This window comes from Podarcis liolepis (assembly GCF_965112155.1).
Source record: "Podarcis liolepis genome assembly, chromosome: 10".
NCBI lineage: Eukaryota > Metazoa > Chordata > Lepidosauria > Squamata > Lacertidae > Podarcis > Podarcis liolepis.
This window is the reverse complement of record NC_139562.1, coordinates 52,443,253-52,457,621: the sequence shown is the minus strand read 5'-3', so window position 1 is coordinate 52,457,621 and position 14,369 is coordinate 52,443,253. Positions and strand designations below refer to the sequence as shown.

The 14,369-nt window shown below is 42.0% G+C and overlaps 1 protein-coding gene across 1 annotated transcript; it reads right to left on the bottom strand.

Annotated features, from left to right (window-relative positions):
- Window positions 1–699: 699 nt before the first annotated feature.
- On the bottom strand, window positions 700–12,444 carry LOC310688128 (interferon-related developmental regulator 1-like). The gene is made up of 12 exons (XM_083464256.1): window positions 12,076–12,444; window positions 10,120–10,224; window positions 9,118–9,199; window positions 8,031–8,155; window positions 7,770–7,927; window positions 6,879–6,929; window positions 6,603–6,781; window positions 6,388–6,496; window positions 4,506–4,640; window positions 3,691–3,819; window positions 3,317–3,412; window positions 700–1,367 (listed from the first exon to the last, which is right to left on the bottom strand). The coding sequence occupies exons 1-12, from the start codon at window positions 12,122–12,124 to the stop codon at window positions 1,278–1,280; spliced, it is 1,308 nt and encodes a 435-aa protein (XP_083320382.1). The 5' UTR covers window positions 12,125–12,444; the 3' UTR covers window positions 700–1,277.
- Between the last annotated feature and the right edge of the window lie 1,925 nt (window positions 12,445–14,369).

The following is a 14,369-nucleotide window of genomic DNA, read 5'->3' as shown; positions in this document are numbered from 1 at the left end:
GAAGGCACAAGCCAGGGTGGTGGAAATCATCATGAGTAGAGCTAGGGTGATGAGAGTTCAAAAAAAATTGAGAGCAACATATTGAGAGCAACCGCTGTTCTAGAGGACCATGTGGCATTTCATGAACTTTGGAGTATCACATTGAATTCTCTCCTGGGTAAGGACAGTCCTTCCAGCATTCAATGTTTAGCTAAGGGAATTACTGCAATACACTTTGCACAGAACTACCTTGTTAACTTAGAAGGTAGGTGGCAACTGAGAAGAGGGCCTTTTCTGGGTAGCAAGTGAATATGAATCTCTACCCAGAACAAACCCAGTTTGGTTTTCTCCCTTTTCCTTTCCGGCAAAAAGCAATAATTATTTTTGGCTGAACCTCTGGAGGCGAAAGATTAAGAACATGTAGTTTTCATTTTGTCTGCTGTTTTACTCCTGACATTTACCTGATTTGGGGATTTATGAGCTAATAAAAAGTCTAGATATCATCTACATATAAGAAGCTGTGGATCACCGAAGACAGCAGTGCCAGCACCGTTATTAATATTTACAGAGCAGTCCTACTGATAGCTCACTCAATTTTACAATTAGTGTCAAAAGTGCTACTTCGCTTTAAACAGTTGTAACCCTTTTATTGCCGGTATATAATTTCCATGCAACACTCACACAATTTCATTTCAGACAGACACTTTGAGGAAAAGCAGCTTTCAGATATAAATAGCTTTTATTATCCAAGTTTCAGCATATGATGCATAACATTTCTTGAAAGATTTCATGTGCTACTTCACTGTAAAGGCTGTGAGCCAAGCTAGAGGGGTCTGTGGCAAGTACACAAAGGTCATTGCCACAGCCAGGATGTTTCATTTTAAAACACGGGTCTATAAAACAGCTTGTTCAGAGGCATGCTTAACCCTACAGATATTCTTATTAGAATTTCCCCCATCTTATTAGATTGCTAAAAACAATGAACCTTGAAACAAAGCAACCCTCAGCACCATTTAACCAAGTGTTAAGAATTATGCCAGATTCACGAGCTATCTTACTCACCAATAAAGTGCTACAAAAGCCGCCTCTCTCCCCCACATCAGATTACATTCTAATCTACAATACAGATCCATCTAGGGAGCTAATATACAACATTGTTCTATAGATGGGCAAGAAGATATCTAAGAGATACATAGAGTTTTTAAAAGTCTCATTTCACTTTGAACACCACAATTAATCACACTAAACAGGAATTCAATTTAACCGAACGAAGTCAAAGGTCTTCAGAAGAGCCTGCTCTAGAACACTTCGCCCACATCGGCCCTTTTATCACGGCACTTGTTTCGAGCCTTCGTCCGGGCTTTGAATGCTGCAGAGTTGTACAAATGCTATAAAAACAGCAGAGAAATGCAATCAGTGTTAACATTCCTTCTGACAACGTTTTGGGGCTATGCATTCATTTTGCACAGACACACCCCAGTGTATTTGACAACAGTCAATGTGTAAAAATGAGAAAGATTTGTTAAATCTTGTACGCTGCCAGCTGACCTTTGCATAGTTCTGCATCACCAAGTTCTAAATATTTCAAGTGGTAGTCTTAGCATTAAAAATTAAAATTACAACCACAATACTTTGTTGATGCAATTGTTGCCTAAGATATCGCACGGCTGGAAGAAAATTCTGCAATCCTTATGATTGCTAAGCAACCATGCCAACACAGTTGGGCTTCTCAGATTTATTATCTGTTTCCGTTCTGATTTTCCACCATACAAATGTATCACTAAGAACCTGGTAAGAGAGCTGATCCTAACACTGATATCCTGGTCACTGTGAAAGCAGATATCCATAGTAACTGTTGCCAGCAGCTGCCACCACTCCCCAACAGCACATTGTGAAGGCTGTGCACACAAGTTGTGTATCGAGATAAATGGAGTTCTAAGGGAAGGTTTACATACTCAGTAAACGTCTCTGCAAAATGTTCCTCAAGGACACCCCTGCAGAGAAATGGAGTTGCCAAAAGATCGCAGTTCAGAGATGATCTGCTTGCAAAGGGACACTTATGTGGAGTCAAAGCTGACCACATAAATGAAGTCCCCATGTGAATGTCTATAAATTATATCACAACAACTGAAGCAATTTCCCCCACTCCTGGTGAGACCCTTCTCAAGGGAGGGTTAACCCTTCTCATTCCAGCTTCAACGCCCCACATGGCATTTAGGCTTTTTAAAAGCTTCCATTGGCGCTAAGGCTTTTAAAAACCCTAAATGCTACACCAGGGTAGGGACAAACTGGGAGGAAGCCCTGTGGAGCAGAGGTCCCACAACGCAAGACAGCATTTATTTTTGCGGGTCCCTCCGCCATGTGCTATTTTATGATTCTGGGGACAGACTGCTGTTTATTTTTACACTGACCACTTTTTAAAAAGAACTATTTAAACCTATGAACTTTATAAATTTGGTAAGTTGCAATATAGTGCTTTCCTTAGCCATAAGGTTAACTAGAAATGAACGCTTTAATACACAATTGGAAGGTGTATGTTTCAGGTGCGTGGGTGGCTGAAATGCAGAGAGCCCTCAATAATATGGTCTATGTATACTTAGGATCATCTCTTCTCCGGCCTGTTGAATTTATCTCAGCCATCACCCCGGTTCTCTGTTATGCCACCTGTACATCCAAATACAGAAAGCCATTCACAGTTGCTATCTACAACTGTGAAACCACCAGCTTCTTCTCTTACAGACTAGAGGGCTGCAACACCTTCTGAAAGAGTAGACTGTTGGCCCAAACAGTTAAGATAGAACAGATCAAGTTCTTTAAAGTTATTTCCATCAACAAAGTCAAAAAGCAAAGGCTTTTTATTAGTACAGCTCTGCATATTTGGGGAATTTATCTGGGGGTGGTGGACACCTACTCCACCTCTATTTATCTGTACTGCTTTCCCCTCTTCTTTTCACCAAATTACAAACCCCAAGCCCAGGATGAGGCAGTGATGAGCCACATGCTCAGGTTGTGCTACTGAAAGCTCTCTGAAGGTAGAAAAAGACCAAGCAAGACTCAGTTTCAGTAAGATCAGGGTTTCCCAAACTTGGGTCTCCAGTTGGACTACAGTTCCCACCATCCCTGACCACTGGGGTCCTGGCTAGCTAGGGATGATGGGAGTTGTAGTCCAAAAACAGCTGGAGATTCGTCTGGGAAACCCTGAGTTAGATGCTTTTGTCAGGAGACTAATTCCTGTGCGCCCCAGGGCAAGTGGCAAAATCACAAGGCAGAAACTGCACCAAATTTAAAAACCAAACCAAACCAAGTAAATCAGCTTAACAGAATGTGAGTAACATACCCTTTCAAAACGGGGAATCTTCATGGATTTAAGTGTTGCCTCATCAAGCATCAGTGGCGGCCCGAGTTCAAAGACATTCCGGAGAAGCTCATTGGACTGGATAAAACATTAAGCCATTAGAGTTGAGCAAATGTTGCACCTTCAAGTGTTCAACCATTGCTTGTGACATATCGGCTATCAAGAGCTGCTAAATGTGATTGTAGTACCATTTTTGTTTTCTTTCCATGGCTAAAAATCTAGGAGGGTCCTACTCAAGTAGAGATGAGGTAGCACCATAAAGCAATTTCCTGTTCTCTTACCCCCATTTATGTTTTTAAAGTAGTTTAAAAAGCACTAAGTACCACTGCCATTCTATTGAAAGTTTTTAAGTTTACCTGCAAATGGTATTGCATCCCCGATCCTAAGATTTCCTTGAAAGTATCGTATGTTTGTTTTTTAACCCAGCAGTCAATGTACATGCGCTCAGGTCCAAATTTGACTGTCTCTGTAGGGAAGTCATGCTCCTGTCAAAATAAACAAGCAGTCATCTCAGGAAAGTATGGTTTTAGAAATGCAACTTACAGCTGAATGCACCCTAGCTGCCGCTGCAAACTAAGACAGTACATTGCTTGACTCTATTTGTAAAAACCATGCTAAGTTCATGACTTGTTCTCAAGTGGAGGTAGCTGAGCCAGACTCCAATGTATGCCTCCCAAATACCGCTGCAGGCCTTGGATTCTCGATAAACGTCAGATTAAAACAGAACAACTAAAAACAAATCCTGTGAAACACAATTTTTGGACCTAGTTGCTATCTCAATGTACTGGGTCCCCCCCCCCACCTTTAATGAAAGCAATTCAGGAATTATCCATGACTCAAGATTCACCTTTGACTACTGGTTAGTCCTCTGACAGCAGTTTGCTCTTTAGACAAAGCCAGTATTTCTAGTGAAAGACCTGAAATTTCAAAAGCACCCCTCCCCAAAATGATATTCACTAAGCAAAAGTGGCCTCCATGGATGCCGTCATTAGTATTAAAAATAAAACAAATGAGACCAGGTACAATATATTCAACAGGCGTATCTTAGAACTGAGCAACGTCCCTTATACTAAAAAGAACAAGCTTTTCAAAGCACTTGCTTTTCAAAGATGAAGTCTTAACCAGTAACATTTTATACATTTTTTTTTAACATTTGCTCATTCCTCTTTACCTCTACAGCTCGCAAGACATCTCTGAAGACAGACCGCTGTTTCCTTTTGTCCACTTTGGCACGGTGCTTGTTCCCATCTGTAGCTAGAGCCTTCAGTTTCTGTGTTAGAAGCTCCATATCTTCATACAAGAAATCCTAGTCAAATGATGAAGGGGAATAACATGTTATTTGTGGGAGTTGAACTTCTTGAATATTTTGCAAACTGTATTTCACATTTCAGTTATAATGGCTCAACTGTCATACAAATCTTCATTAAATGGAGAGATCAAGTTATAACAATACTAAAAGCTAGGTGTTCCGAGAGGTTGTAGGATAAAATAGCCCTCCCTTTAAGGGCAAAATGTCTTCTGAAGTCTACATTTGCTTCTTCTACCCACCACCCTGAAATTTAGAAAGGGGAGATTATTCTTTGTCCTAACTGGAAACTGTAAATTAACCTGATGATTATTGTGCATGCTGGCTTTCGTTGTTTTAAGTTGTTTTGTTGCTGCGACCTAGCTTGGGACCTTTTGGTGAAGTGTGAGAAATCAATATATTATTATTATTAAGGTTATAAAGTGTCTTTTAGTAGGGGTTTGTTTGGGAATGTAGCCATCATTTCACTGCTCTGATGTGAGTAGCTTCAAGTGAGTAGATGCTGAAATGGTTCTGCATTTCATAACTCTGGTTTAACAGGTCTCCTCTCTCCATTCATGACTACTAAAACTGAGTCAGCTATTGATTCCACCTTTTACCTCCCACATTGTTTATATGTGTGTTTCAGTAGCAACACTGAATATCTTATGTATCCTTCTCATCTGACTACACCTGTCTGCCCATGTTGTTCATCACATGATCCTATGTAATGTCTTTATTGGCTGTTCCTATGAGTGGAAAAATTTAATAGTGACAGCTCAGTCACTGAAACAATGAGTAGGCTGAAGGATTATTTGTTTTTTGGCAGTGTGTAGGAGCCAATGTTAATGAGGTCAAACAGATGCCATTAACCAAAGTCAAATGCTGTAATCAGAGCTTAAAGTTTTGAACGTTTATTTAGATATCGTGCAATGGACTGGCTGTCTTGACGAATCTAGTTATTCTTTTTTCTACCATCCTGGGTCACCTAGAGGTTTTTATAGGTACCTTACCAAGACAGGTACATAGTTAACTTGAGACTTTTTTCTTCAGTACTGTTAAAGAAAACAGTAAAGATATTAATAAAAACCACTTTAAAATATGATAAAGCAAATTATGGAAGTCTGAAACAATAATGAACTAAGATGATCTTATTGTATCAGCTGCCTATATGCTACCAGGTTCAATTCAAGATTTTGGTATTTAAAGAAACTTGCAGTCATTGCAGGTTGTCCTGCCTCATGCTGTTGCTCTGTTTTTATTAACTGGAGTAAAAAAAAATTCTCATTGTATTTTTATGTATTGGTGGAAACCACACTAGAATGATAATCATGTTATGGGGAAAAGTCTACAAATTTGGAGAAATAAATAATTTCCCATATAACTGGCATCTCATGTAAGTTTATGATTATGGGAGTGATGTGTTCTCTCTCTCTCTCCCCCTCCCTCTCTCACACACTGAATTAAAACACTGCAGGGTCACACGATCTATCGCACTCAAGGGACATGGTAAGACATAACACACAGAATGACTTCAACTCCTCAGAAACATGATCCTGATTTTTGCAGGTGTTTGATTAGTTGCTACTGAAATATTACATTTGAGCCAGATTCTAATAAGACCTATGTATGATCAAATGTTATTCATATGCAGAAAGCCATTATTTCTCCATCAGATACACGAAACGCCCAAGATATAGCATAAAAGCTATTTACAAAAATATGCTCTCCCCATCTCTTTCCCTGCAGAATCATTCTCTGAACTTACCCCATCTGTTTCTCTTGCTAGTTCAAACAGAAGAGCCAAGGATTCCCCAGCAGCAATCCTCATGTTGACATCGTCACAGGATAACAGGATGGGAAATTTATGCAAATGCCTAGGAAATTTGGGAGCATGTTATTGATCTGCGTTACTGCACACAAAGCCATATTTGATTTAAACTGCACTTCTGGGTATGGTTTCCAAGGGAACAGAATACGCACATTTCAAGTTTCTTCTTCACTTCATTCATTGGGCAAATGGTTAACAGAAGCGTCCATGCCAAGAGAGCGCTGATGTGCAGAACTGTATTCTGTGTACTGGAAATGCTATTTGAATTCCTCTCGTTCTGATAGGATTTCGTGAAGATGTTTTCCAGGCATTCCATGGTTGTATACAATTCCTGGTTTAAGAAACAGACCGAGACCGTTTAATTCACTATTTGATCTGGACTGGTTAATTCATTGCTAAATAATACCGTTCATAAAACGTTTGCTTACTGTGATATCATCAGTGGCAATAAAGCAACAGACTCCTAAGCAGGTGGCACACTAGAAAAAAAAGAAACAGAAGTTAATGCTTTTAATTTTACTGCTACATTTTGTGCTCACAGAACAGACAAAAAATGAGTGAGGCTGTGGTTTAAATCATATAACATGCTTGTGTCCTTGTCTTCAGACAAGACAACAAAGCATCCTTTAACAGATCAGTCAGCCACACACTTTGCAAGTGGTTTCATACAAAAACAAGGAATGTTTACGGTTTTGTCACTGTCTTGGCCAGATCTCAATGTTTAAGGAAGCATGTTACAGGAAAATACCACTCCCAGCTCCCTAGTGGTCTCTCCTTCCTTCCTGGCTAGCTCTAATACTTCCAAGGGACATTACCCACCAAACCTGCAAGAAACATTCTGAGGTACAATTGCTGTTTTTATCCCTGTGCACCAGGGGTCACCAATGTGGTGCTTGCAAGCAAATCTACACCCACAGAGGCCTCCTTCTCCCTGGCGATATCAAGCTTGAAATAAACGTTTTAGAAGAGGTTGTAGTGTATGCTTGGTTGCAGGTGTGTGTGTGTGTGTGTGTGTGTGTGTGTGTGTGTGTGTCCACAACTGCCTCTCCATCCTGTGGAAGTTTCCATGGACCCAAAACGGTTGCCATGCACTGTCGCCAGCAACCCTACCACGGAGAGTAAGTGTGACACAGAGGCATTGCCTGATGGTTCAAGACTAAGTTATAAGCCTTGATGCCAAGTCTGCCAAAGAATAAGACACCAATTGACCAGGGAAACATTTTAAGGCCCTCGGGTTCCAACACACACATGTCATTGCAATATGGGATACAAGGCATCCACTTGCACTTCTTCATCCCAAGTACCAACTTTTTACTTACAGCCTGCCTTGCTTGCACACTTGCTGACGTGTCACAGAGAATCTTCTTCAGAATCGGCGCAAGGGTCTTATATATTTCCTCACTTTCAATTCCTGACCCCAGCTGCACACAAAGCAGACAAGCCAATCCTGCTGCTGCACGCTGCTCATCGCTCTTGCCTAAACACAGAAAGCCAGTCATGACTTGGTAGAACTAAATGCAAGAGCAATTAAACCTGACAACAGAATAATGCTATTTTATAGGAAGAGAGATGCACGTTACCTTTCTTTATACAGCGTTCGATGCTATCCGTTAGCGTCATTCTCCTTTCCAGGATGAACTCGTACAGTATTTTTGAAGACAGGGCACTTTTAAGACTTTCAAGAGCTGACTGCCTTGTCTTCGCACTATTGGGGAGTTCATGGTAAAATGTCAGTTGAAAGCTCTGTGCTGCAAATTTCAATCTGGTTGTGTTATGCATGCTTTAGATTCCACCTCCTTCCCAAAAGGCAGAACAACATTTAAGGCTAAGATTTGCAAAGTCAAGTTTTGAAAAACTGCTTATTAGAGCTTCCCATACTGGCACTCAACCTCAGCTGTGGCAGACATCACGTTCCCCCCAATTTCTCATTCTGCAATCCTTAATGTCTCAATGCCAAGGAAACACTGCTCATAAAATGTTTTCTCTTCGCAGCTCTTTTCCTTTTCTAGGCATAGGGAAAGACTCTTAATTCAACATCTTTAGGAAAAGAGCATTTGAGGGAATGGCAACTGGAGGAAAGTAGATATGGCAGGGAATGAGACTCAAGTTTAAAGTGAATAAATTCCCAGTGCGTTTAGAAAATGACAGAGTGCTTTCTTGAAGTAGTGGTGAGCTGAGAAATCATGGCAGGCAAGAACATTGAAAAATGATGTGGGTGGAACAAGCTGAAAAAAGTCATTTCCCCTATTATCATCTATTCCCAAATTAAGACATGATGAAGGTTGACTTATACAGTATCTATCCTATATGTATCCTAATTCATCGGATTTGCTGCCAAGCTAAGATACAACTTCCTGAACAAATCTGTCCTTAGGTACACTATATTATTATTTATTAAATTTCTATACTACCTTTCATCTGAGGATCACAGGGCTGGGTTACAATATTATAAAGCTCCTATGACCTCATGGGAAAGCTCTAGCCCACAATTTGCAAAATCTTTTAAGCCAGCCTCCTAAACCAGGTATCTTCCAGATGGTGCTAGACTCTTAATTTGCCCACCAACCCCAGACAGTGCTCAAGGATGATGGGACAGGAGCCCCAAACACCCGGAGAACAAACATCCAGATGGCCAATTTAAGCTTTTACTTCTCAGAACTCCCATACCTCTTGTCCAACGTAAGGTCAATTAATCCCTTCAGCTTGTACTCCAAGTCTTCTTGCGTTGCTTCCTCATCAACTTCAGGCCCTACGCATATGTGACAAGACAGTACGATTACAATTAATAAACCTAGCCTCACAGAATGAGTTGTCAGAGTCTTGTGGAAATTATACATATCTGATTTAATCCATGTAAGGCCTCCACCACTTCTGCCTGGCCAACCAAGCCTTCAGTGGAGGATCTGCTCTGTTTATTTCTGGTCTGACCCCGTAATAAATCAATCAATTCATTCATTCATTCATACTTGATCTGCTCTGTTCCACTGCTGGGCAATAGTGGAGTTGGCAGATAGATGGGGCTGGACCTCCACTATGGCAGCCAGGTTTAGGAACTGGCCCCATTACTAAAGGTGTTTTGATGCCATGTAAAAACATTTATTCATTTGTGGAGGGAGAGAATAATTTGGACAAATAACCCCCCTAGAGTTTCTACTTGTACAGTGTACCCTCCAGATACAAATTCAATTCGTTCCAGGAGTCCATCTGCAACCCGAAAAGTCTGTAGGCAGAGGCGCCGCTTCTGCACACGCCGCAATTGAGTGCTTCTGCGCATGCGGCGAAACCCAAAAGTTACGTATCCAGAGCGGTGTGTAACTCGAGGGTCCACTGTATACACTTTCAGAAAGGGGGCTTTGTGAGTACCCAACTCAACTTTTACCATGTAGTAAGCACAACTTGCTTCACTCAATGACTAGTCTACTCCAGATAATAATGTGAACGTGTAACAAAAATACATGAAACATAAATTCTTTGACTTGCCTTAGTTTCATAAAAGAGCTACAAATTAGACACCCCCCCCCCAAGTTATCTTGAGTGTTAGGTGCTTTTAAATAAAGTAGCATTTCAAAATAAAACATACCACATTCAATCCAAACCAAACACTTTCCAAACGTAATAAGCATTTCATGTCTGCAGTAGTTTCCTAATAAGACACAAAGATTAACATACCATCCTCAGTGATGCTGGAAGGATCACTGAAGCCACTGCAGTGACTCATAGTTTCAATTGATGCATCTTCATCACTAAAAGACTGCATATTTCTGTGCTGGGCACCTAGGAAAAGCATTTGGAGCAGTCAACATTAACACAGGGTAATGGAATGTCTACCCTATCAAGACTAATATACTGTCAATTTTCTGTTTCTAAACCCTAGAGGTAGGGGTCCACTGTGGACAGAATTATGTGTTGGGAAGGAAGACCAACTGACAGCTATATCTCAAAGACAAATTATTTCAACAAGCTACAGTTCTGTCTTGCTGTATATGCGTGGCAGCCTGTTTTCCAACTATTCTGCTATCATCTACTCTTAACTGCCTAAGTTCTTTTAACCTCCCAGTATCTGCACATTAAACAAAGTGTAACATTCCTCTGCTGTCAACCATTTGCAACATGCTACCCGGCAGAATTTCTCTGGCCAAAGAACAGCCTTGTTGGCATAGCTTTTACTAAAACAAAATGGGAGGCATGCAGTCCAACACACAGGAAGTGTACAAATGTGGCAGGAGCAGTTTAAAAGACTACCCTATTATGCATGTTGCATTTCTAGACTTTATCCAACTTCATTTGCAGGCCTAAACACATCTATTACTATGGGGCACCACTAAAAAACCACTAAATATATTTTTATAAAGTTTTTAAGTCACAGTATCAAACTCAGGTAGAATAAACAGAAAGCATCAGAACTCTCAACTCTTGGGGCAGGGGTCAAGCAATATCTAGCCAATTTCACTGGGTTAGAATTGCTGTATACTTACCACACTGGCCTCACATGTTAATTTTATCAACAGCAACAACACATAATTACATCACTGAGGTTCCATAATTGTCTAGTGACTAATCGTCTTCCAAGACGCCTAGTTCTCATCTTTTTATTTTGAGCAATGAGCAACACCTTGCTGCTTTTAGACCTATTAGATGATACCTGTCACAGCCTTGCAGGTATTTTCAGATTATCAGGAGAACCGGAGTTTATTTCTGGGTATAACTTAAATGGTACCTAAGACTGAAATATATCACTGCATAGCAAAGAAAGCTAAACAGATTCAACTTGAGCAGCAAGTTGTATTATTAATCTGCGCCTTTACAATTTATATTGCATTTTGAATCTTTTCCTATCAATATGGGTCCGATTGCTCAATCTTTGTGAGCATTTGTTTAGGATAGAGTTCTGAAGGAACATAACCACATAGTTTTATTGCTTCACCACAAAATCTAAAGCTGTCCATAGCAAATACCAAAATGGTTGGAGACTTGTCCTCCCATTTAAAGCCTTTCAGTGTCGACAAATACATTTACAGAAGTTGTTCTCTGTCTCGATTTCATCTTGGCCCGATATACCTGAAGGAGCATCTCCACCCCCATCATTCAGCCTTCTGAGTCTTCTGGCAGTTTCCTCACTGCGAGAAGTGAGGTTACAGGGAACCAGGCAGAAGTTCTTCTTGATAGTGGCACCCTCCCTTGTGGACCACCCTCCCATCAGATGTCAAGGAAACAAGCATCTATCTGACTTTTAGATGGCATCTGAAGGTAGCCCTGTATCAGGAAGTTCTTAATGTTTGATTTTTTTTTATGTGCTGGAAACTGCCCAGAGAGGCTGGGGAAACGGGCAGGGTATAAATAATAATTTATTAGTAGTAGCAGCAGCAGCAGTAGAAATAGTAGTAAATCAATCTGTGCTTGGCTACCCAGACCATAAACACATGACCTTTCAAACACATGTATTTGGAGAGGATCCCTAACCTGGTAGAGAGAAAGAACCTGACACACAGGACAATACAGGCCAGGTGGCAACCTTAACACAGAACAAGAAGCTCGCTTCCCGCCACCCGTGGGGGGAAGCCAAGCAGGGAACTACAGCCCCCAGCACGCCCCGCGGCGGGGGCGCATGCGCGCCGGCTGCCTCACCTGACGTTCCGCGCGGGTTACCCCCTCCCCGCCGCTTGGACTTGGGCATGGCAGCGGCCTTGTAGCGACGACGGCTTCGCGCGCGGCTCCTTCCCGGTGCTCCCTCGCTGGGGTTTTCGTCGGCCTGGCTTTTGTTTCTCCCCCTCGCCCGGGCGGCGCTGACAATCAGCCGATGGAAGAGCAGGAGCGCTTTTTATTATAGAAACGTCTCTGTGAGGCCGGCTTCCCGGACCGAGGCAGCGGATGCGATTGAGGAAAGCAGGCGATAGGCAAAGCTGTAGCAGCGGCAGAAATCCCCGTGGATGCCCGTGAACGGAATCGATACATGTTTCTCCTCTCAGACGCCAAGGAACTAAAGGCGGGGGACTGACGCTGACGTGGCTTTTATAGGGAACCCGGCGGAGGCGGAGGCATGTAGTGACGTTACAGGGGCGTGGCTTGGAAACGACCAATGGCAGCCGCAGGTTTCCGTGACGTACAAGAGGGTAGCCGCGCATTGACCTCTGGGGCGTGTGGTTTCCCGCCCCTAAGCGTCCCTTTCTCTCGAAGTTCCGCGGTCGTTTACAAGGGCGGTGCCTCTCGCAGCTGCCGCTTCATTTCTTCCCCTTCTAGACATAAGGGATCGTTCCAGGTCCCCGTGGCATGCTGGGAACTGTAGTCTGTACCCTTTCCGGGGCCATTGCGGTACACGGCGGTCTCACGTCGGCCGCCTTGCCTCCGTCGTTGTCCTCAGATAACCTCCTGGTAGCACACTGTTCTAGACAGAAACTGAGGCGAAGGTTATTCGCTTGCACAGCCCTCGGGCGGAGGGTCGGGATGTATGAAATGATATCAGCTCCTCCTTAGCCGTGGAAACTTTGAAAGCCTAAATAGCACTTTAAATATATTTTAACACAGTGACAGTGATTTATTATTATTTTTGTTTTATTGTTAAGTTTATATACTGCCCTATGCACGCAGGTCACAGGATAAAATCACAATATAAAACCATAAAATACATAATCAAAATAAAACAAGAACAACCCAGTAACTCCCTGCAAATAATCAGAGAGGGAAAACAGAATATAATACACATGTACACAATATTTGTAATAAAAAAATAAGACTTGAAGAAATCACACCCTAAGTAGACTGGTCGTAAGTACATAGTTACCAGCATACATACTCTCCAACATTTCTCCATTGAAAATAAGGACATCCTTTTCAATAATAATAATAATAATAATAATAATACAGTCACTCTGGGCAGCTTCCATACATACATAAAAATATAATGAAGCAATAAACTTTTTTTTTTTAAAAAAAACCCACCTTTCTTATACACTACATGCTTCAGATGATTTCTAAAGGTTGTACAGTTACTTATGAAAATAGGGATGTCCTAAGGAATAGCGGGACATTCCAGGATCAAATCAGAAACTGGGACAGCTTCTGTAAATCCAGGGCTGTCCCTGGAAAAGAGGGACACTTGGAGGGTCTGCAGAAGACACATACTTTAAACATATATTTGATTTTTCTGATCATTAGGATTTGGACATTGATACCCTTACACATGTTTATTCACAAATAACTGTAATCCTATCCCCACTTACCTGGGAGTAAACCTCACTGAATTACTTATGAGTGGGCATTAGGATTGCGCAGTACGTCCCACTGAGTTTAATAGAGTTTACTTTCTTTTCTGTTTACCAGACTGGAGTGCAAATTTAAATGAAAATGCCTACAACAAGAAGAGTACAGTAGGGGACATTTTTAGTATAGATTATTTTATTCTGGCACAGCTTTTCGTAGGCACCTGTCTACCAAAGTACATAACAGTCCTGCTGAATCAGAGCAAGGGTCTATTTAGTCCAGCCTACATAGATCTGGGGGACGCGGGTGGCGCTGTGGTCTAAACCACAGAGCCTGGGGCTTGCCGATCAGAAGGTCAGTGGTTCGAATCCCCGTGACGGGGTGAGCTCCCGTTGCTCAGTCCCTGCTCCTACCAACCTAGCAGTTTGAAAGCATGTCAAAGTGCAAGTAGATAAATAGGTACCACTCCGGCAGGAAGGTAAACAGCATTTCCGTGGGCTGCTCTGGTTCGCCAGAAGCGGCTTAGTCATGCTGGCCACATGACCCGGAAGCTATACGCCGGCTCTCTCAGCCAGTAAAGTGAGATGAGCGCTGCAACCCCAGAGTCGTTCGCAACTGGACCTAACAGTCAGGGGTCCCTTTACCTTTACCTTTACATAGATCTGGGAATCTGGACAGCCTCCCTCCTTGTCCCTCAGACAACTAGTATTAAGGGTAACCTG